The 22,997-nt window shown below is 61.0% G+C and overlaps 2 protein-coding genes across 7 annotated transcripts in view; one reads left to right on the top strand and one right to left on the bottom strand.

Moving 5' to 3' along the window:
* IFT140 (intraflagellar transport 140) overlaps window positions 1-22,997 on the bottom strand; it is a 58,260-nt gene that overhangs the window by 11,168 nt on the left and 24,095 nt on the right. For 5 of the 6 annotated variants that reach the window (XM_070779411.1, XM_070779412.1, XM_070779409.1 and 2 more), the window contains exons 14-19: window positions 21,676-21,803; window positions 20,071-20,188; window positions 19,178-19,308; window positions 18,658-18,808; window positions 17,837-17,968; window positions 15,852-16,051 (exon numbers count right to left, since the gene is read on the bottom strand). In XM_070779411.1, coding sequence (XP_070635512.1) covers window positions 15,852-16,051; window positions 17,837-17,968; window positions 18,658-18,808; window positions 19,178-19,308; window positions 20,071-20,188; window positions 21,676-21,803 — 860 coding nt within the window. The remainder of the gene's footprint in view (window positions 1-15,851; window positions 16,052-17,836; window positions 17,969-18,657; window positions 18,809-19,177; window positions 19,309-20,070; window positions 20,189-21,675; window positions 21,804-22,997) is intronic. The other variant, XM_070779413.1, reaches the window with a different exon arrangement.
* Window positions 1,724-14,297, top strand: TMEM204 (transmembrane protein 204). Its single transcript, XM_019987662.2, has 3 exons — window positions 1,724-2,590; window positions 6,423-6,578; window positions 13,660-14,297. Exons 1-3 carry the CDS (start codon window positions 2,311-2,313, stop codon window positions 13,902-13,904), a joined length of 681 nt encoding a protein of 226 aa, XP_019843221.2. The 5' UTR covers window positions 1,724-2,310; the 3' UTR covers window positions 13,905-14,297.

Below are 22,997 nucleotides of genomic sequence, written 5' to 3' on the forward strand. Positions count from 1 at the left end.
AAGACCCCACGGCCCTGAGGAGCACAGATCAGTAACTCCTGGGACGTGAGCAGCTGGTGGGCCTACCCCACCACCAAGCTGGGCTGGGAAAAGCCCGTGGGAAGTGCCATCCCAGCACGCTGGCCACTCTGACGGGTCCGCACACCCGACAGACAGGCCACATGGACACCCGCCCAATGCCCGTCTGACAGTGCAAACTCCCTGCTGCCCGGGCCCGCGTGTGGACTGTACCCTCAACATAAGGGGCAGACAGGCTCCCAGCAGCCGACTCTCCGATAAGCCCAGGCCCCGCAAAAGTTCCTGGGACCCGCTGAGGCCCCTCCTCCTGGGCTGCCCTGTGGAGACCCCGGTGGATGGGGCCACGGTGGACGACAGCTTCACGGCTGCCCAGCGGCACACATGGCATTGCACTTCTGCCATGCGTCCCTGCTCTAAGGTTATGCTCCTGTGAGTCCGTGCGCAGGAGCAGGGAGGCCTCGGGGGTGCTGAGGGCCCTGCTCGCGGGGGGCAGTGCTCGAAGGACGAGGGGACCCTCGGAGGGCGAGGTCACTCCTGACTCAGGTCTGCTCCTAGGCCAGCCCCCAGCCCCATCCCAGCTGTCCCCTCCGCCCGAGGCTGGGGGCTGGGAAGGCGCCGGCCCGCTGGCCCACAGGAGCCCAGGCGGGTGACCTGGCCTGCGCCTGCCCAGCCCGGGAAGACAGAGCAAGGACTGCTATTCCTGAAACCACTGCCTGCTGTCCAGCAGAAGAGAGCACGTGAAGACTGGCTCAGGAAGAACGATGTAAGTAAGGAGCGAAGGCAACGCTCTGCTGCCAGAGGTTGTCGGGAAAACCTCCTTCTGAGGTGAGTGACTGCACCGTGTGTGCAGCGACCCCAGCCCGCGGGCCCCTTGGAGGGGCGCCCCTCCGCAGGGTCTTCTGAGATGATGGTGTGAGGAAGATGTAGGACTGCCGGCATCTCCCAGACACGGCATGGCCGGTGGAGCAGAGGTCAGCCTCGCCTCTGGCCCCAGAAGGAGGAAAGTGGTGAGAACTCAGTGAGTACGTCTGCTATGAGCCCTGGTGGGAAAAACCCAGAAGAGGTAAAAATCTGCTGGGAGTTGACGGCCCCTGCTTCTCAGGAATGTAAACTTGGCCCCTGCAAGGTGGACCCAGAGTGGGCGGGGCCTTCGGGGGCTGACCCGGCCCGCTGGGAGTCAGCACGGGAAGGTGGGCCGGGTGAGGGTCTGAGAGCCCAGCAGGCTGACGGTTTACGGGGTGCAGGACAGGGCGCCCCCCGTGGGACCGGCAGACCGCTTGGGCCTGTCAGTGTTGGCAGCAGACGCGGCCCGGCCCTCACTCGGGCTTTGCTGGGTGCTCAGCTCACCCACAACCCTCTTCTGCACACGGACGACGGCCTGCTCTGGGAGGGGGGTCTCTGAGTGTGGGTGAGGGTCTTGGCTGGGAGGGGGGGCGTCCGGGGCCCCCAGCACACCAGCCTGTCTGTGGTGCGCACCCATGTGAGAGGGGAGCAGTTGATGGCGGGGGGACGCCCTGTGCCCAGAGTGGATGATTGGCCCCCACCCACGCCACCCGCCAGGGCCAGACAGACAGCGGCCCGAGGGCGGTGGGCGGGCGCGCGTAACTCCCAGGGAAGGTGGGGTGCGGGGGAGGGTCGCGGAGGCCTCCCGAAGAGGCCCCTGCCTTTCCCATCAGGAAACACATCCTGTGGGCGTCTGGCCGCTATTTGTTGCAGTTGGCTACGCCCTCCGGCTCTCCAAAAACAGCCTCAAAAACAACCATTTCCTCCCTGCCAGAGACGGGGAAGACGCAGGCGCGAGGCACACTCACACACACACGCGCCTCCTCTGCCGTCTGCTCTCCAGGCCCAGCTGCTCCGCGGCAGAGGCGCCGGCAGGGGCTCAGACCCGCCGCCCGCTGCTCGCTGCTCCCCGCCGCCGGCTCTGCGCCCGCCCCACGCTGGTCCCCAGAGTGGCCGGCCCCGTGCTCTCCCGCCTTGCCTGCCTGTGGTTTTCTGCTCGCTGCGGCCTCCGCCCCCTAGGAAGACGGCGCACTCAGGACTCGGGGCTCTCGCTGCTGCCCCTGTGTGCCCCCCGGGATGGGAGGCCCTGGCCTCAGCGCAGGCCTGGCGCTGCTCCAGGTGCAGGAGGCCGGGTAAGGGGCCCGCGAGGCGGGCGCCCCCGCACCTGCCGCCTGGGCCTTCCCGCCGCCGCCGAGCATGAGTGGGGATGTCCTCTAGCCAGCCCCGCTGACACGCTGACCAACCGCGGCTGGGACTCTCTCCACGACGCGAGACGCCACCACGGCCGCGATGACAGTCAGGAAAGTTGTGGCCACGGCCGTACTGGTGGCCCTGGTCTCTCTCGTCCTCAACAACGCGGCGGCCTTCACTCCCAACTGGGTGTACCAGACGCTGGAGGATGGCCGGAGGCGCAGCGTGGGGCTCTGGTGGGCCTGCTGGCTGGTGGAGCGGCCCCGGGGGGCGCCCGGCCCGGGGGCCAGGCCGGGGCCAGCCGACGTGCGCGACTGCGAGGCTCTGGGCTGGGGCTCCGAGGCAGCCGGCTTCCAGGAGTCGCGAGGCACCGTCAAACGTAAGTCGGCTTGTGTCACTGCCTCCTTTAGAGTGGCTGGCCGTGCGTGGGGCACGCCGGCAGAGAGGAGCTCCTGGGGACCCGGGTGCCAGGCTCCATGTCCAACCTGCACTGGCCCTTTTGGGACAGAATTCTTCCAGTGCAGGAGGGCGCTTTTCTCTGCCATTATGCATAGCTGGGGGACGGATACAGTAATCGAAGCAAGGAAAGTGCGTTTTTCCTGGTGGAAAATAAAGATTGCTAATGAGTGAAATAAACAAGGAGCGTAAAACATGCGGCTGGGTTGGACTTCGTTCCACAGTCGTCAGGGTCCTTCGGGCTGTGGGCAGAGCTGAGGGAGACCCTCGGGGGGCTGGCTGGAGGTGGGTGACCCAGGAGAGACTGGCAGACTGAGGCCTGTGGAGGGCAGGGAGGAGCCCAGGGCCCTGGCTGCCCCTACTGCCCCCAGCGGTCCTGTCTGGTTGGTCACGTCCGGCACGGGGTCTGGAAGGTGGGAACTTGACTTTGAAAGCGGGATTGGGTTTGAGCATTTGCGAGGGAAGGTCCAGGCACATGAAGACGCCTGACACCAAGTGTGCGGACCCAGGGTTCCCGGCGGCCGACGGGAAAGGCCGCCACCCGGGCTGGGGACAGCCCGTGACAGCTGCGGACGGGCCCCGACGCACAGACCTCCTCCCCCTTCTGAAGGCAACTCTCTTCCTGGGAGAATGCAGCTCCAGCAGGGCTTTGGCCGGCACAGGCCTGACTGCCCCCAGCCGGCTGGGCCCCCGGAACTGGGCCCTGCTGGGCCCCCTTGGGAGCTGGCTGGAGGCTGTTGTCTCCACTTGGCAGGCAGAGATGGAGGCTGCGGGAGGTGCAGGGTCCCCGCGAGCCCCTGAGGGGACGCCTCCCCGTCTCTGCAAGTAGAGCCCTCACTGCACAGCCGGCGGGGTGTCCCATGGGGAGGGGCCTGCCTGCCAGCCCCCCGCCCTTCATAAGCAGTGGGCCACAGCCTCCCTTAATGTGGGCAGAGCCTGGAGGAGTTGGCCTGTCCCATGAGCTCTCAGACCAGGGCCTGCGGGACGCTGGCAGGTCCTCTGAACTTGGGGATCCGGGACCTGCCGGTCGGGGGGGGTCCTCTCTGGGTTCTGGATCTGTGCTGAGGGGCAGTGAGAGTCAGGGACCAGGGCTCCAGCGTGGGCTTGGTGCAGGCCACGCCTCCCCGACCCCCAGGGGCCCTGTGCTCTCCTACAGGCTCCCCTGCCTCCCAGGGCTCAGGCCGCCTGCCACAGCCCTTAACACCACCACGCAGGTGCCCGCTCCAGGCACCCCCAGCCGCCCCCTTGCTAAGCCAGGCCGCAGCCTGCTCTGGACCCCCATGGCTGCCCCGCCCTGAGTCCTGAGCAGCCGCTCGGCTGCCCTCACGCGCTGTCCTAGCTGGGCGCCGCCTGAGAGGCCCCTCAACAGCTCTTAGAACGCCCTCCTCCACTACTGAGCACTTGCAGCAGCCGGCCCTTAACGACACCCTGAGCATCAGATATTTTCCCCAAAGAAGGGGGCAGTCAGTGTAGCTGCTGACGCGTGAGCTGCCACCAGGAAGAGGCGCTGACACCCTTCTCAGCAGCTCCCTGCGGCACAGCGCTGCCGCCCTGAGGCCCAGAGGCGGGGGCTTCTGGTGTTTTTCTGGGCCTGTCCCCGCCAATCCAATCAGCAGCTCCCAGCAAAACCCCAGCCCAGGCTTTGCCCGATGGTCCAGCCTCCTGCTGAGCCAGGAACAGGAGAAGGGGGCAGCCTTGACCGTGATATCATCTCCGTTCGGACACCCTGGGCCCTGTGCCACTCCATCCAGAGCCAGGCTGACCTGGAGGTCCCAGACTCCACATAGGTGCCGAGGGCAGCCCTTGGGGAACAGCAGCCACCCTCCCGCTGGCTCTGTGCCTGCGTCCTGGCAATGCCTGCGGACCCCAGCCAGAGCTGCTAGGCGCGTGGGGCCAACTCTGCCATCCCCCGAGGGGCAAGCTTCGGTCAGGGTGTCCCGAGTGCTGGGTCAAGCCCCCAGCCACCCCCGTCACGTCGGTCCCGTCCTAGAGCACAGGGCCCCTCCCTACGTCACTGGCTGAGCATGTGCTGCGGCCCTGACTTTCAATACTGATCAGGCGGGGGTGTGTGGGGGGGAATCGGTCTTGCTTTCCGATCCCCGTTCTCTCTGCCGCTTTCCATCTCTCCATGTGTTGGACACTCTGTCAGGCCCTGACACAATCCTGTCCTTTCCCTGAACCAGAGGGGACATGAATAAACGCATGTCCGGTCTCAAGCTTCACTTTCACGGCTCCTCCAAACCCAGAGCCACTGCCCAGGCTGCGCGCGCAGCAACTGTGAAGACTTGCCAAACGCCTGGGCTCAGAGGACGCCGGCGGGACTCGTCCACCCGGGTGGCTGGGGGTGGCGAGGCCGAGGGGCGAGTCCGCGCCTCAGTCCCCTCGGCCCCCGCTGACTCAGGAGGCCCTGCTCACGCCGGGGCGGGGGGAGGCTCAGGGCCTCGCTGCGCCGGGACCCGCACCCTGCAGCATGGATGCTCCCGGCACGGCCGGCCAGTCTGCGTGCGTCTGAGGCTGAGCCCCGGGACCAGAAGGACTTTCCTGGGTTCAGGTGGACCCCACACTCGTGCTCTGAGCATCCATCACCCTCGACAGCCCTTGTCTCCACCTCTACCTCCAAACTCGTGATCTCTTAGAGTAGCAGAGCCTTCCCGTAGGATAAAGTTGTTTGAAGGGTAAACGTGGTTGGAAAGTCCAGGTGAAAAGGCAGGAAGAGCGCGATGAGCAGCCTCCCCGGGAAAGCCGGCGAGTGGCCGAGCCCCGTGCTGACGGGGGACCCATGTGGCCTCCCGCTCCTGTGTGCAGTCAGGGGACCCAGGAAGCCCTCGTGAGCAGCCAGGAGGGTTCCCACAGATCACGAGATCTGCTGCCCTGCCGCCCCGTGTGGGGAGGCCAGGGACCTGAGCCTGCGTTGGGACTTCGGGCTCCCGGGGCCTGCCCTGAGCTCTCCGGCTCCTCGCTTTAAAGGTCAGGGTTCCCAGAGACCGCAGCCACATCCTGTGGTCGCTCTGATGACTACAGAACCCAGGACAGTGAGGCAGGGACCCAAGAGCTGCAGGCTAGAGCGTCAGGCAGAGGAGCCATCTGTCTGTCCGTCCGTCCATGCACCTGTCTGGGAGTGCTTCTAGGCCCTCGGTGCTGGGCACCAGTCCACCCGCCCACCCCCAGGGCTGCTCCCATGTCTGTCCAGAGCCTGGGGTGCCCGCAGCCCTGAGCAGCCGCATGGCACAGGCCTGGGACCTGGGAAGGGCGAGACTCCTCGAGCTCTGCAAGGCAGGAGAGGGGCCGGGGGCAAGCCTCCCGAGGCCCCTGGGCAGGAGGAGTGATCCTCTGGTGGGAAGCGGCATAGCTGACCACACACGCTAACGGAGAACGCCGCTGGCCCACAGTGCCCTGCACCCAAGGCCCCAGCGCAGGGGGCTTTTACACCCTGGAAGGACCACAGGGAAGGGGCAGACTTCACAGCTGAGGGCTCTGCCGTCTAGCACGCGGGTGGGACGGTATCTCCCGATGGGCCTCTCGACACCCCCCAGCCCCCTCCTCTATGGTCCGAGCCCCAGGCTGCCCCATATGCACGTCCTGTGGGTCTCGTTCAGGGTCTGGGGTCCGGGGTGCAGGTGGGTGGGGGCTGGGGAGGGGGTTATGAGACTTAGGGAGACAGAGGGAGGAGCCCCAGGTGGGCAGGGAGCCCGGCCTAAGCAGCCTGGCCAGTGCCAACCGCGCTGACCGCTGCTCCCGTCCCTCCCGCCCCGCAGTGCAGTTTGACATGATGCGAGCCTGCAACCTGGTTGCCACGGCGGCACTGGCGGCCGGCCAGCTCACCTTCGTGTTGGGGCTGACGGGCCTGCCCCTCCTGTCGCCCGATGCCCAGTGCTGGGAGGAGGCCATGGCTGCCGCATTCCAGTTGGCAAGTAAGTACTCGGTGAGGCGGCAGGTCAGCTGTGGCTTCTAAAGTCACAGCGGCCCCCGCAGCTCACCCTTCCGCCCCACCCGTCACTGTAGGCAGCAGCCAGACAGAAATACATACGGTGTGGGGGTGGGGGCTGCAGTGCAATCTGAGAGGTTAGTGTCTATCTGCCCGAGGCCTCCGGGCCCTTCCCGCCATCTAAGGCGAGGTGCCCACACTAGACACTCGGGTGACTCGCTTGGCTTTTCAAAGTCTCCGGCACCTGCTGTTTCTTTGCCTCTCTGCAGCCCGGGTGGCAGGCGGCCTGGGTTCACGCTCCTCCCGCGAGGCTGCCACAGCCTGCCATGGCCATGTGGGCACGTGGACAGAGGCGGGTGCCCTTCTGAGCCCCGCGTTCTTCCTGGCTAACAGTCAGCAGGCAGGGAGTTCTGGGCACACATGTGGTTCCCAGCTGGCCATCTATAGGCTTGAGGTTGGGCTCGGCTGGGGTCAGACGAGCGTGGTTGGGGCGACGCTGGGGAAAGGGGTAAGGCCGCAGGCCCTCAGTGAACAGTCCAGAAGCCACCTTGCTCTGGGGATGATGCAGGTGGGGCAGGGCCTGGCCACTGCCAGCGTCCGAGGACAAGAACAGCAGCCCTACAGGTGATGAATGGGCCTGGCGAGGGAGGCTGTACAGTGGCCAGGAAGCTCCGAAGCCGCCCACCTGTGTGCCCCAGGAGTAGGGGTGGGGGGGACGTCTGTGCTGAGGTCCCCCCACCCCGCCCCCCCGCCTGTCTTGCTGGCCCAGGTTTAACCATCATGGGACCCTGGGCTTTCAGGTTCCTGCTGCCCATGGGGAAGGGCAGGTGGGTGGCCGACAGGACAGGGGGGCCAGGCATCCGGCTCGGGGGAAAAGCAGCGCCCAGCGGTGAGGCTGCAGTCCAGCCCTGTTGGGGGACAGGAAGTGTGAGTGAATCACGGGGGACGATGGATCCCGGCCCCCTCCCCACTTCCTGGAGAAGCGCAGTTTCCAGAACGCGGCTGACAGCTGGCAGCACTCATGCTGGGAAGTGCCGGGTGGGACTCGGAAACAGGCCCTATTCACAGGGCGGCGCAGCCCTCGCCGGTCACTTCCCTGGGGCCAGGCAGCCCGGGGCGCCACGAGGCCCAGGAGGGCGCACAGTAGGTGTCAGGAGAACAGGGCTGCGTCCGCCCCTGCGGTCACCCGCGAACGGGGCAAAGCCACCGGGGTGACGCCCACCCTGCCCAGGGCGATTCTGGGGCCTGGGACCGCCGCCCCCTCCCTCCTCCAGGACCGTTCCACGGGCTGCCCTGCTGAGCTCGGTGCTGTGGTTCCGCGCCTTGCTGAGACCTCCCTTCCCCCACGAGGGGTCATCTGGAATTTCATCCCTTCAGGAAGGAAGTGGGAGATTCTGAAAATGTGATTGGAAAAGCTGGATTAAAGACACATTCGAGTGGTGTTAAAGGAATACCAGTAACAGCTCTTGACTCAGAAAGGGACTCCTCCCTGCAGGAGGACCTAGTGTGACACTGCCCCTCGGAAGAAATGTCCCTGACACACTTATTTGGAGTTACTGGAAAACGTATTGTGGGTTTGGTGTTAAACCTGACATCTTACTTCCTGCAAACTCTTGTTTCAGAACAAAACTGTATTGTTTCCAAGTAACACACAAAAAAATCGAAGCGGGGGAGCCCTCCCCCATTAACTAAAACCACACTGTCCTGCAGCGATGGGCATGGGGGGCGCGCACTGCCCTCCTGGGCATCCCCAGGCCAGCACCGCCCCTGGGAGGCAGGACCAGGCTCTGCCCAAACCCGTCAGGCCAGCAGAGGCCGATGGAAAAAGCCAGGAGCCCGCAGGGCACCTGCAGCCCTTCCGCGGTCCGGTATGTGGCCCTGCCTCCGCAGGCCAGCTCCCTGTCACGGTCCCTGCCCCCGCCCCGCGTCCGACTGTCACCCCCCGCGGGGCTGCTGTGCCCAGAGAGGAAATGCACTTGGCCCTGTTTAGACTGTTTCATTGACAAACAGTACAGAGCACAGCGCTGGGGCTTTCTTCTATCACGCGGCTAATTTTAGAGTTAGGTTTTTTCCTGTGCTCTGGTCTGTTTTAAACAGTCAGAGAGAGACTGAAGGGCGCCAGGATATCCTGTCCCAGGAGGGGGAAATGCCTGCTGGTACCTGTTATGCAAGGGAACCTTGAGTCCCCACTGCAGGGCCAGAGGGTGGGCGGGGAAGAGAAGGTGCTCGTGGAAGCAGGGGAGCGTGGCTCCCCCGGAGGCAGGAGCACAGGGATCCACCAGAGAGCAACACCCCAGCAGGAGGCGGCCTGTGGCTCTCCCAGTGGTCCCACAGCTGCTTTGGGCACTGGTCCCCTGGGCACAGGATGCCCGGCCTGCTCCCCCTCGATCAGGGATGCAAGTCCAAGAGACCCCGTCTCAGATGCCAGGGAGGACCCCAGGAGAGAGCGACCGCCAGCGATTTCGCCTGCTGTGCTCTACTGCACTCAGGCCACACGAGAGGGTTTCCAATTCTTTACAGAATCTTCCAAGTGTGATTTTCATTTACCCTAAAGTTGAAAAAACTCCTCGCCGTCCCTTAGTCCACCGCCACGCATGAGTTGAACATGCCTGTGTGAAAGTGCTGTGCACAGGGGCGGGGGGAGCAGGCGCCACGTGGCAGCCATCTGCCAATGCCGCCTGGCCAGCCCCTCCTTAGACACGAGCCCTTCAGACCCCGCAGGGGTCGAGAGCAGCATTTACGCAGACCGTGTGGGCTTCATGTCTGCTGGGCTCCTCTCTCCACTTCTGCAAATCCTGAGTTTTTTTTTGTTGTTGAAAAACTTACCAACACGCTAAGGGCCGCTTACCCTACACCTGAGGAGGAGGCTGACTTTACTGTCACCAAAGCTCAGCCGGGTGACACGTGGTGGCTGCCCTGGCATCTGAGCTGGAAGGGACCTCCTTGCACCAGCGGACCCCTTTCTGTGCTGTCCGAGCGCCTGGCTGAGGCTGGACGGCTCGCTTTCCTGTCTCCTGCCCCGCTGCTCCTGTGACCGTGTCCTTTCCCAGACTCTCCCGGGTTGGCGGGGGTGGGGGGGCAGCACCTGTCCACACCCTCTGCTGCCCACGGCGTGGAAGCCCGCCTGTGGCTGAGCCTCAGGGCCCCACATGCGGGGCCTCAGCTGGTGCTGCCCGTGGCCCGTGGCAGGCGCCCGTGAGAGTTCAGGGCTCAGCCCCACAGTTTCCATCCGCACCTCCGCATGGGCTGGATGGCCACTCCGGAGGATGCCTGTGACAGCTGGCGGAGCCCAAGGAAGCCCACAGGAAGGAAGAGAGGAGAGGGTGCCTGAACCATGCTGCCCCAGCCACAGGCCCACAGGAAGGGGCTGTTTGCTTTGGAACATAAGCTCGTGAGGACGGAATCAATTCCACGTGGGTTTACTGCAACTCTCCCCTTAGACTTGCTTCCCTGACATCACGGAAAAGGCTCCGGAGACGCTCAGGAGCAGGGGGCCCTCAACCCGGGCTGAGAGAGACGGATGGCCTGGCTTCAGAACCTCGTCAAAGTAAAAGGCCAGTTTGCTTTCAGGGGGATGTGCACGTGGCCTGTGCAGCAGCTGCCAACTCTTCATGTCCCTGTGGCTTTCCACTGCCCACACGTGGTGCATCGCGGTCCTTGCCGCAACCAAGTCTGCTCAGCCACACTGCCCCTGCTGGCCGAGGGCGGACGCGGATGAGTGCCGTCCTGCTGGAAACCCACCCGCACAGCTCACTCTGGACGGCAGAGAACGCTGCTCAAGACGGCAGAGAACGCTGCTCAAGACAAAGCGCAAGAGAGGCGAGGCTCAGCCTGCTCTGGTCACTGACAAGCGTCCCTCTGAGAGACTGTGCTCACCTGGCCCCCACCTCTTGCAGCTGTGTGTGCAGAGCTGTCTATTCACATGCCAGTTCACACTGCTTTCTTCTGGTAACATAAGAACATCTCCTGTGTACTTGCACAGAAGTGGTAAGCTGAGTAAAAAGGCTACAGAGTAACCACCTGTCCTGCTGCTGCTAAGTCACTTCAGTCGTGTCCGACTCTGTGCGACCCCATAGACGGCAGCCCACCAGGCTCCCCCGTCCCTGGGATTCTCCAGGCAAGAACACTGGAGTGGGTTGCCATTTCCTTCTCCAATGCAGGAAAGTGAAAAGTGAAAGTGAAGTCGCTCAGACGTCTCCGACTCTTAGTGACCCCATGGACTGTGGCCCACCAGGCTCCTCCGTCCATGGGATTTTCCAGGCAAGACTGCTGGTGTGGGGTGCCATTGCCTTCTCCGACCACCTGTCCTATTTCCCTCCAAAACAGAGGATGTGCTCTTCAGCGCCCTCTCAGCGCTGGAGACTCCCAGGGTCCTGGTATCAGACGCCCAGCCCCTCGTCCTAAATGCTGCGTGGTGGGCGCCGCACCTTGGGGGGGCCTGGATCAAGGGGTGGTGATGCCCAGCTGTGTGCTGAGGGGCCAGGACAGGAGGACCGGAGGCAGCCTGCCCCCAGCTGATGGACACAGGGCGCAGCACCAGGAAAGTGGGGGAGGGCAGCGTACACGAGGCCTGGTCAACTCCCTAGGGCGGTAGACGCTAGCGGGGACGACATGTGTCCTCTATGGCCTCCGCGGGGCAACTGTGCAGCTGTGGGGATTCACGTCCCCAGAGCTGTGACGCGCTCCAGGAGGCACCCGTTAGTGGAAGAAGGAAAGGTTAGCTGCACTTCCAGAACCTTCTAAACATCCTCTTGTGAACCTTACATAGACAGGGCTCAGGAGACACGCATGTGCTGCTGAAGACACACGCGTGACACTGGGAAGCCTGTGTTCCCTGCCCCGGCCTGTCGGTGGTTGCTGCCCATCAGCTGAGCCCGTCTGATGCAAGCACTGGAGCTGGGCACCCGCGGCCCGCACCCAGCGCTCTGTGTCTGATGACCGCGTTTCAGACGCTGCTGGCTTGGGTCACAGTCATGTTTCCTGCGATCTGTGACAAGCAGGGTCTTACTCAGGCGTGTCCTGGGAGTGGGTCTCGGGTCCCCGGGCCATGTGTACACTCCATCAGCATGCCCTGCCCTGGTCTCAGCCAGGGCCTGTCCAGGTCGGGGTCTCACGACTCACAAGCCTCCACTTATGAATTCAAGGTCCTCTGTCCATCAGTGACGCAAAGCCACCCACGTCGGACTGGCCCAGTGCTTTGGCCCGCGCCCTGGGGATGGGCACCACCACATAACAGATCTTGTGTAACACGTACAAACCGGATGAAGCTTCCCTAAGACGGGGCAACAGGCTCTGAGCACCGTGGAGGGAGGGGCCGGGGGAGTCCTCCGCCCTGCTCCCCCTCCCCCGACTCGGCTGGCGTGCTGACTTGCCCCCCACCCCATCCCCCGCTTTCTGAGTCCTGTTGACAGAAGGCCCAACAAGCGCCCAGACACTGTGACAAGGAGGGGATGCAGAGCGCTTCCGCCTTCGTTTCACAGAACACAGGCCCGAACCCCTCCCGTCATGAACGCAGAACAGGCCGCATGAGACAGCGGGCGCGGCCGTCTGTCCTGGTGGGCACAGAAGCGCCCAGGATTTCTTGCTGCCAGTGTGCATGACCAACAGAACCCGTTATTTCTAACAGAAAGGGAGCATGGACAAGCGTCAGGCGTAACAAGATCCACCAAATACCATGGAGAATGAGCACAGGGCTTGGTCAGCGCCACTGCAGCCGAGCACGTGACCGACGCAGCACAGACACTTGAGCCAGACTTTCTGGAAGGCGCAGGGAAGGCAAGACCATAACGCTTGTGCTTCGAGAAAAGCTCGGCCTGCGCCCGACACCCAGTCAGGATGTGGCTATTAGAACTCAGCGCGGGCACCACTGCGACGGCCCTCCGCCCCGGGGCCACCCCGGCTCGTGCGTGGCCTGGTTTCCCAAGGAAAGTGGGCGGGGGGGGGGGGTCTGGCAGGAGCAGAGTGCGGATGTCACGGCACAGGGACTCGGAGGGCTCGGCTGGCCAGGGCCCAGGGCAGGGGCCGAGACAGTCTGGGAAGGGTGGGGAGTCCCATCTGGACACTCCAGGTCCCTGAGGGCCTTTGTTCTCATCAGGCACGTTCGGTTCCTTAGAAACAGACTCAGCCTGGTCGGCACAGCAGAGGGGTTGCCAGGGCCGCCTGGTTGGGGGCTGATGACCCAGGGCTGGGAGGAGGGGCGGGCTCCGGACAGCTTCCTGAGCAGGACCACTGCCTCTACCCCTATTCTAGCCACCAGGGCTTCCGGCCCAGACTCAGACCTGAACTCTCCCCAGCGCCAGTGCCTGTTGGCTTAGCCCACAGACCCTGGGTGTAAAATCCCAGTCTTCTTATCGTAGGAACCAAAAGATAAGTCTGTGGAGCCCTGAGAGACTGAACCACGTCTCTCAGTGATGACGGGCCTACACGAACAGCTGACAGAGGGGAGCGAGGCCGCACAGGGCGCTGTGCACAGTCCTGGACGCCCACCCCCAGGGCCCGGCATCATTTGAAGAGAGACAGGGATGAGGGGGACGGGACGGGGTGGGCATGCTCTAGGACCACCTGCAGCTGCTCAGAGGGCAGAGGAGACGCCTGGAGCCCAGCTCCCAGGCCCCCTGCCTGCTCGGTGTGCCAGGAATAAGAGAACTCTTAAGGATGGGAATTCAACTAAGTCACACACCGGTCTGAGCTCTTCCAGGTACAACATAGGAAACACGTGTTTTCCTTCACTTTGAATGAATAAGGCATTTACAGGCCTGGCGGACCTCACGTGGAGTCCCTGCTGGGCTGTTTGGGGTGAGGAAGCGGGTGTCAGCGTCCCCTCTGCTGGAGGGGGGGGCGGCCGAGACCAGACACCTTCCAGGGCTCAGGACCCACCTGAGCCCCAAGACTGGGCCTGGCTGGGACAGACGCCCCACCAGACCCACGGGCCCCGTTGAACACAGCCGACCCCGAGGCAGGGAGTGGGGCGGGGCTGGGCTCCTGGCCCACAGGACAGGGTTGGCGGAGGAGGCCGGGCGGGGAGTGGGGCCCTCCAGCGGCTGCCTCACCCCGGACTTCGTCTGCAGGTTTTGTCCTGGTCATCGGGCTGGTAACGTTCTACCGCATCGGGCCCTACACCAGCCTGTCCTGGTCATGCTACCTGAACATCGGTGCCTGCCTGCTGGCCACCCTGGCCGCTGCCATGCTCATCTGGAACGTCCTGCACCGGCGGGAGGACTGCACAGCCCCTCGCGTGATCGTCATCAGCCGCTCCCTGACCGCACGCTTTCGCCGCGGGCTGGACAACGACTATGTGGAGTCGCCGTGCTGAGGGTGAACCCCTCCACCCCAGGACCGTCTGGGGAGCAGGGCACTGCTGTCCACTCGAGCACACACACCACACGCATTGACCACGTTATCCACGGACACGGGGCTTGACCACATGGCATCCGCGCCCTCCCCGCGGCCCGCGTCACGCTCCTGCACGGTCTTGCACTCTGCCCTGGCCCACGTTAATTTATTCAGCATCTGCTGAGAGGGGCGTCCTGGGTCCTAACTACTCTGATAAAACAGAACATGGGGAGAGTTTGCGAAATGCACGGACCTCCCTCCAGGGACTCAGAATTCACAGTCAGATGGTCACGGCTTTACGACAGCATTGTGTAAATGAGATCCATTTACTCCTGATTATCCTTCTAAGTTAAAATAAAATGCCAACCTCTCACCATGGCTTAAAGCTTGTGTTTTATCTGCTACACTGCCACGTGGTGAAGAATCGGGCCAGTCCTGTAGTTTTGTAGGCTGACCATCAGAGAAGGTGCCAGGCAGCGTGGCTGGGGGTCACTCATGCCTCACTCACGCCTCCACTCACAAGTCCCCGTCCCTACGGCTCCTGAGCTCCGGCTGCATGATAGCACATCCAGGTTGGCAAGTAAGAGAGACGTCTATTGGCTTCAAACAATTCAGAGGTTGCTTTGCTTCTTCCCCTAGCAGAGTCTTCAATGCACCGAGCCGGGACCCCGCCACTGGTGGCTTCAGACCTCCGTCCCAGCCCCAGCTTGGCGCCAACAGCCCCGGACCCAGCAGTTGGGCTGGAGCCCCGACTCCCCGCGCTGAGCACCAGCAGCTCAGGGGTTCACACCAGCAAGCACCCTCAGGCTGGCGGCTACCCGCCCACATCTGTGAGGCCCGCGGGTGCTGCGCCCCCTGGCGGCGGGAAGCGCTGCTGGTATCATGCGGCCCAGGAAGCCAGGCGGGGGCGGGGAGGCATCTGTGCTAAGTCCTCTGCTGCCTCCCCACAGGGCCGGCCCTCTAAGAATGCTAAAAAAGGTTTAGCTTGGCTGCCGCACCCTTCCCCACAATGAGCGGTGACCAGCCTGGGGCTCAAAGGCCATGCTGCCCCAGGAATTTCTTTAGTCAGAGGGAGGGATGGGTCGCTCTGTTGCTTTACGTAAATACAAAGCAAGGGAGGACAGCTTCAAAGCACACCTAGCCTGACAGAGTGTCAGCGCAGCTCGGGCCGGGGGCACACTCGGGGGCCGCCCCTCCTCTTCAGCAGCTCAGGGTCCAGCCTTGGCAGCGTTCCGCACACGACGACACACTGCAGCGGCCCAGTGGTCACGTGTGGTCTGTGGTGGAGCGTCTATCAAACGGCAAGTGCCGCCAGCCACTCTGCACTCCCCGACCAAGGGCCTCTCGCCCACCCAGGGGATGTGGGGAAAAGACTCTCTGCTCTAGACCACGATGACCAGAGTCTGACCCGGTTACAGACCCGTCTCTGCAGACAGGATGGGGGGGCGCTTAACTCCCGTCCTCTCCCTCCACCTGACTTCCATCCTTCAACAGTTTTTCTACCCTTTGTGATTAAACTGTCAGATGCTCTTGAGAAGCTCCCCCAGGAACAGAGAAAAAGTCGCTTATACACAACCCTTGACGGACAACTTCTCTTGGAGCGATTTTAATTGCATTTTGCCTGCCGTTTTGAGGGTTTACTATCAAAACCTTTTCTGGGTGGTGCAATTATTCCCAGAGAGACAGGTACTATAAATATTTAGTGACGGCAGAATTTTCGACTAGGAAGTGTACAGACAGTAAAATAAATCCAGACAACTGAATCGCAGCCCCTGAGGCTCTGAGCACCATGAGTCCAGCCGGATGCCATTCGTGTCCCGGTTTCCACCAGCATCTCCTTGAACCCGTGAGACACCACATACACCAAGCAGACTCAGCGACGGTGACCGCCCCCACCGCCCCCTGCCCCCCGCGAGCGGCCCCTCACCTTTTGATGAGCTTGATGGACCTGAAGGCCTCATCCATGTCCCCGATGGTCAGGAAAAAGCTGAAGTTGATCATGGCGTCCCGCGTGGGCTTGTCGCAGTCCTCCAGCCCTACGAAGTCCCGCAGGGGCCTCCTGCCCACTGCCTGGGGGATGCACTGGGACCCGGAGTCCAGCTGGTCCTCCAGATTAGCTTCTCCTGGCTGGATGACAAAGGGCGCAGTCTATCTGTGGGTCCCCGTGAAGCCAGTGCATGCCCCGGGCCTCTCCCCAGGGGACCCTCTGCACAGACCCCACATTTAGCAATGCTCTTGGCAAAAGCATCACACGGCTGCAAGCCCTCGAAGGGACCAGAGCACGGGGCTCCAGCTTCAGAGTGTGGGTGATGCAGGCGTCGGCATGCAGGGACCTGCGGCTGAGGCAGTGACATCAGCGGCTCTACAGCCATGAACATGTGAAAACCCCACCCATGAGCTGCCTGTAAACTTCCTAGAAAGAGCTCTTCCTGTCGCGTCTGACCGTGTGCCCGTGCACGAGGTGCTATAAGCACGTGCAGCACCACTGCCTCCTGGTCCATTCCCACGTCTGGCTACAAGAGGGATACTTGCTAACACAGAAAACACAGAGCTCATGTTGAGGCCTGATTTTAAGTCACCTTAAACTAAAAGCCAAAAAAAAAGAGAAAAAATCCAAGAAAAAGCCTGCACACTTTAGTTCTTCTGACAGGACAGTGAAGAAACAAGTGAAGAAGCAAAGCAGCAGGAAGCACAGAGCTGGGGGAGGGGGAGCGGCAGAACTCAGGGGAGCCACTCAGGTGGCACCCCACGTCCACAGGACCAAGGCAGAGTAACGGGCTGCAGCCTGCACAGGCCCCTCAGTGCAGGGGGCTGTTGGCGCCCGGCTGAGAACAGGTGGCTCAGCCGGTGTTTCAGCTGGGCTGGAAGCTCTGCCGTCCATCACAGACGTGCCCACCCCTGATCAGCACTGACCTTAGGGCCAAGGATGCCGATTTCAGGCCTGGGCGGGACCATGGAGATGCAGAGACCATGTCCCAGGGATGGCAAATAACTCATCTAAAATGGCTGGGGCAAGTGCTGACAATGACCCCATTTGACCAGAAATTTAAACACACGTGAGTACGTAACGGGGCGTCCCTGTTGGCTCAACTGGTAAAGAGTCTGACTGCAATGCAGGAGACCCAGGTTTGATCCCTGGGTCGATCCCCTGGAGGAAGGGACAGTGTATGTGACGCACACATGCAGGCTACAGACGGAACCTCTCCCTAGCTGTCCCCAGTGGCACCTCTGGGGGCTGCAACCATGGAGATTTGTATCACCTCTGGTCTTTATTTCCTCATTTGCAGTTCCTGAATTTCCTACAGTGAATATGGGAATAAGTCAGTCGATAAGTCATGTCCAACTCTTGTGACCCCGTGAACTGCGGCCTGTGAGGCTCCTCTGTGCATGGAATTCTCCAGGCAAGAATACTGGAGTGGGTTGCCATTTCCTTCTGTAGGGGATCTTCCCCACCCAGGATTGAACCCTGGTCTCCCGCACTGCAGTGAGATTGTTTACTGGCTGAGCTTCCCTGGTGGCTCAGCTGGTAAACAATCCGCCTGCAATGCAGGAGACCTGGGTTCAATCCTGGGTGGGGAAGATCTCCTGGAAAAGGGAATGGCTACCCAGTATTCTGGCCTAGAGAAAAGTCAGACACAACTGAGCAAATATAGGAATAGAAACTTCTAAAAAAGCAGCTAGACTTTTTAAAAAAAAGACAGAAAGGTGGAAGGGCCCAGTGCTTTTGGGGGAGCCAGGAGGGATACCCTTCAGTGGAGCTGCTGCCCACCTGCCCGCCCTCGACCGTCCCCACACAGACGGCAACCTTGGATCCCGGGATCTCAGGGGACAGCTCAGGGCACACGCTTTGTGTAATGGGAGCCCCCGGGGAGGAGGAGGGCCCGAGGATATGGCCGCGCCCGCAGGGCCCACCTTTCTCGTGAAGTAGTAGTGGGGCACCTGGATCCCCAGGAGCGTCTGGAAGGCAGGGGGACGGGGGAAGCTGTCCTGCAACAGGAAGCCGTGCTCTTCTGAGACGAAGAAGGACAGGACCACCACGTCTGCCTGCGGAGGGACGTGTCCTGTCTCAGTTTGATAGCAACTTTCCTGGTTCTTGTCTCACCCTACTTGTCCGACATTGCCAGGAAGTTTACATAAAACACAGAGAATGTAGAGCAGCCGACAGGCTGGCTCTCACATAACCCCACTCTCCCTGCCGAGGACCCTATGCACAACCCCTGTAGAACAAGGTAGGTCACGCATGCAAGAGGGTCAAGAGGGCTTTGTATGGGATCATTGGGTGTCCTGTAAAATAGGACACTGGAAAGCGGTGGAGTCTGGGCCCAATGAGGGGATGGGGCTCGGAGTCACTGGCGTTGGAGTGTTGGGGAGGAAGACCCTGCAGAGAGGGGAGCAGGGTGGTGAAAGGGGAGGGCAGTGACCGAGGCTGGGGGCCCACTGATTGGGGAATGACTGAGGGGACCTTCGTAACCGGACCCACAGGACGCGCCCAGATCAAGGGAGACTCTGATTCCCAAGAGAAAATGGCACGTGACAGAGGGTGGGGCCAGCTCTCGATGGCGACCCAGAGGGGAGAGGTGTCCACTGACGTCCTGGGGGTGGAGACTGGCTCCCCGGAACCCGTTCCCTACGACTTCCCCAGGGACCACATTGGAAGACAGAGCCTGCCCTGCCTGCTGTCCAAACACACAGGTGACCGCGCGAGGGGCGAGGGGCGAGGGGCCCGCACTGGCCTCGGCCAGCGCGTTCCTGTCCGCGGGCTGTGGTGGGGCGCCGGGCACCTCGCGCACGGCTTCGCACACGAACAGCCGGGGCTCGCTCTGATCCCAGAAGTGGCTGACGGGCACGAGGTCTGTCAGCCTCTCATCCTCCAGGGCCTGGCTCCTGAAAAAGAAAGAGAACCGCATGCGCGGTACACCAAGGCCCTGAAGAAAGACCGGCAGGGACGCTGATGGCCCTCTGTACCCCGAGACCTGGGGCTGCCCATGGGCACTCGCGTTGCAGCCCTTTTGGAAGCTCAAGTTCCTGGCCCATGACTCCAGAACCTCAGAACCGAGGAGTCAGATTAGACTCAAATCCCTGCGACGGCCCAGGGGAGCGGGCTTCTGTTTCACCTCTGGTCCCCATTGCTCATGATCACTGAGCTCTTCCAAGTATGAAGAAAACTTAGCAACAAACTGGCTCAAAGCCAACAAGTAACTGAGCATTTTCAACATCTTTTTTCAACAAAGTCCTCCCAAACCACAGGCTTACTTCTTTGTCTCCTGCCCATTAATGGACAATGTCTCTCTCTGATCTATCTGTCCTGTCTTGAGGTCGAGGATGGTCACTGTGTCCATATCCACGTCGTAGAAGCAGATTTTTGAATCGGGGCTATTGTCAGCCTAGGAAGAGAGAGCCGGAGCTCAGTGTGCCTGCCCACTGATGTTCCACACGTTTGGGAGAGGTGCCAAGGTCCAGACCGTGTAATTCCAACGTCAGCCTATGTTCATCCCACTGAAACGGCTGTGGGTTTACTCTTTTCTAGTTTCAGCCGATCCCCCATAGTGGCTGGGCCCACTGCTGCCCTCCAGCCCTGCTTCTCTCCTCCCAGCTCTCACCAGGGTTGTAAAAATTTACTTGAGTCTGCTCATCCACAGGGGTGGCGTCGAGTCCCCCATTTAACACATCAGTTTGTGTTTACAGTACCCAGCAAAGTGTGTGGTACACACGGCAGCGAACAACCCACTCGAGTGAATGAGGGAATGAGAGTGAATGAATCAGTGAGTCAGTGAATGAGTTAGTGAGTGAAGGGATGAGCGTGTGAATGAGTGAATGACAGAGGAGCACATGAACAGACACTGATGGCGGGAAGGCACCAGCCCCTCTAGAACCAACCCCCCTGCCACCTGGCTCCTTCACACCCACTCTCAAACCAAGAGGCTCCAGGTCCTCCCACACCAGTCACCCCTGCTGCCCAGAGACCTTAGTCTGATGATGCAAAGAGGCAGAAGGGAAGAGGTGAGGGTCTCTGCAAGAACCACTGCTTCTGATGACACAGGGAGTGAAGTGAAGGAAGGTAGGGAGGTGGAGGGAGCCCAGGGGGTGGAGGGGGCGCCAGGGCTGCAGGGGGGCGGGCAGGTGGGGCAGCGCACGTAGGGACCCACCTTGCTGAGGAGGAGACTGATCTTGCTGCCGCTGGCACTGCATCTGAGTGAGGTCAGGCCCCCCACGCCTGGGACCAGCTCGGCCAGGCTCTTGCAGCCGCAGTGCACCTTGGCCTCTCTGCAGGGAGGGAGGTGGTCTCAGTGGCCCCGCTGGGACGGCAGGCGAGCCCTTCCCCTTGGGCCTGGAACCTGGGACCAGCGGCTCTCACTTCAGGAACGGCAGACTCAGGAAATGGGCTGAGCTCAGGAGACAGGGCGAGTTTTCCACATTTTTTGGTGGAGATATAATCGACACACACATTATCTGAGTTTCAGAAGCACAGTGTAACAGTCTGCTATTTGTGTGGCTGAGGTTTTAAAGTTCTGTTTTTGTGAACAGGCAGGAGCACTATCTCGTTCCCATCACAGACAGAAGCAGCTGATTACAGATGCCACGCCGTCCCCACAGCACGGCCGTGGGCTCTGCTACCCACGCTTCGTTACAGTCACGTGCTTTTCCACTGTGTGGACAAACTCAAATTTATTACACTAGTCCTGTTTAGCTGTGTCAAGCTTGATGCCTCCAGAAACAAAACTGGCTTGTAGAGGTAGCTCACCATGACTTTCTTTACTTTATTCACATTTCCTTACTTTCCCCTTAGTGTTCTCTTTCTGCCCGGGACCCCCATCCAGGCCTCACGTGGCATCTAATCATCTCGTCTCCCTGGGTCCCTCTGGGCTGGGACAGGGCCTCGGGCTCCAGGCTCATCTCGTGTATTTCCTGCCTAGGCCCAGAATCCATTCCAGCATCAGTCTCCTAGGAGCCCACTCCCTTTCCTGCAGGAGGACTTGGACCCAGATCTGGGCATGGGGTGTGCTTATGGTTCCTGGGGTGTCGCTGCTCCCAGACCTCAGTGGCGGACAGACCAGGCCGTGTGCACTGCCCGGTACCTGCACGCATACCTGCCTCCACCTGCATCGACACGAAGCTTCACCTGGCTCCAGACTCAGGTCTCCACCTTGGATGCATTCGCTCAGGGGTCACTCAGCCTCCTCCCTTGATGACTTGGAAACCACCCCTCAGGTGAGAAGCCAGCTCCCTGCCAGTCCTCATCCTGACACTCAGCTGCTCACGACCAGCCTAGACGCCTCCCCGTGCCAGTGGGAACTGACTTTATCAGCAGAGTGCATGCTGCGTGCGGGCCCTCAGCCATTAGTCTCAGGGCCCCGCTCAGGCCCAGGGTAACCCGGGCAGCTCCTGGCGCAGAGGGAGGCAGTTCCACACGCTCATGAATGGGGGTTGTCCTGCCTTGTCTGCCTTTCATCCTGGGCCCCCCCTGAACTGAAAGGTTGTTTTAATTTGCAGATACTAACGCTCACTGTGAGCTGTAAAGGTCTGTGGATTTCGGCAAGCGTGCTGTGTCACGTGTCTACCACACAGTGACGCTGCTCCCCACTTCGTGTAGAGATTAAGACTTTAAACCAAGGCATCAGGCATTTCCAACAGGAAAGTGCACATTAATGTTGAAACGAGAACATAAACAGTCTGCTGCCCCCGTCTGTCTTCTACCCATCGCATCGTCTCCCAATGCATTTAAAATACTTTTATTTGGACAAAAACTGTACCTTCGGGAAAGATCAAAGCTTTTAAAGTGAGCCAAGTCCGTCCCTACAACCAGGAAAGTTCCACAGATGTCCAAGAAGCATGGGTTCCCCTCTGACTCGGAGAACGGCAGGAGCTGCTTCACGGTCCCCTAAGGAAAAAGGAGGGGACAGGGACCTCAGGGGGGCTTCAGTCACAGGCCCCACCCCTTGCTGGAGTCTCACCCCACGTGGGAGGACAGGCCCTCTCATCGGGGAATCCCTGGTGCTTCCGGTCATGGGGGAGGTACAGAGAAGCCAGGTCAACAAGCAGGTACACACGTGACTCAGCCTGAGCATGCGCAGACAGGTGACGGAAGGGATGCTAAAAGAAAACTATCTAGGCGGCAGCATGTGGAATTCCATCCGTTTGGGTTGACGCAGGAGATGCTGCCCACGAGGTCTTATGTTAATGCCCCAGTGAAGCTGACTGTGTGGCTAGTGGTCACCTCTGGGGAGGCCATGAGTGGAAGGTGTGGTGATCACGTCCCAGGTATGTCCATCTGCAAAAACTCATGAGCCGCCCACACCACATGCCTACTTTCCCGTGTGTCCATCATATGCTGGTAAATGCCTGAGAACAGGTCTTGTCTGGGGGCAAGTTGAAGTGAGCCTGGGGGGAAGGAGCCAGCCATTGGAGAGCTGCACTGGCCTTCCAGAAGGAGGAGGAGCCGGGTGGCAGGAAGGAAGGCGGGCCCTGAGGCGGGCAGTGAGCAGACACCACACTGGGCATCAGTGCAGGCCAAGGGAAGAGTCACATTTTGTTCCACATGAAGCTGGAAGACTCTGGAGGGTTCTGAGCCACAGGTGACTTAAAATCATTTATGTTTTAAAATGTTGTTCTTACAACACATCCCACTATTGTTATTTTGGAAAGAGTGACCAGAGTCAGGCCTGGGCAGAGCTTACACTTTTGGGTGTCTTATGCATGGATTGACCCCTCTCCTTGGAGCTGAGATGGGTCCCCAGCTCAATTTGAAACAGGAGGGAAGGGGGCAGGGCACAACTTATGAAAGAGTGACATAACCCAAGGACACAACATAAACCAATTAGAATCAAATGGGTCCAGGGTGGCAGACTCCACTTCCCTGTGGCTCAGATGCTGAAGAATCTGCCTCTAATTCGGGAGACCTGGGTTCGATCCATGGGTCAGGAAGATCCCCTGGAGAAGGGAATGGCAACCCACTCCAGTATTCTTGCCTGGAGAACTCCATGGACAGAGGAGCCTGCAGCCTATAGTCCATAATGTTGCAAAGAGTCAGACATGACTGAGCGATTAACACTTTCACTGTCACTTTCAAAGAGGC

Source organism: Bos indicus, chromosome 25 (assembly GCF_029378745.1).
Source record: "Bos indicus isolate NIAB-ARS_2022 breed Sahiwal x Tharparkar chromosome 25, NIAB-ARS_B.indTharparkar_mat_pri_1.0, whole genome shotgun sequence".
Lineage (NCBI taxonomy): Eukaryota > Metazoa > Chordata > Mammalia > Artiodactyla > Bovidae > Bos > Bos indicus.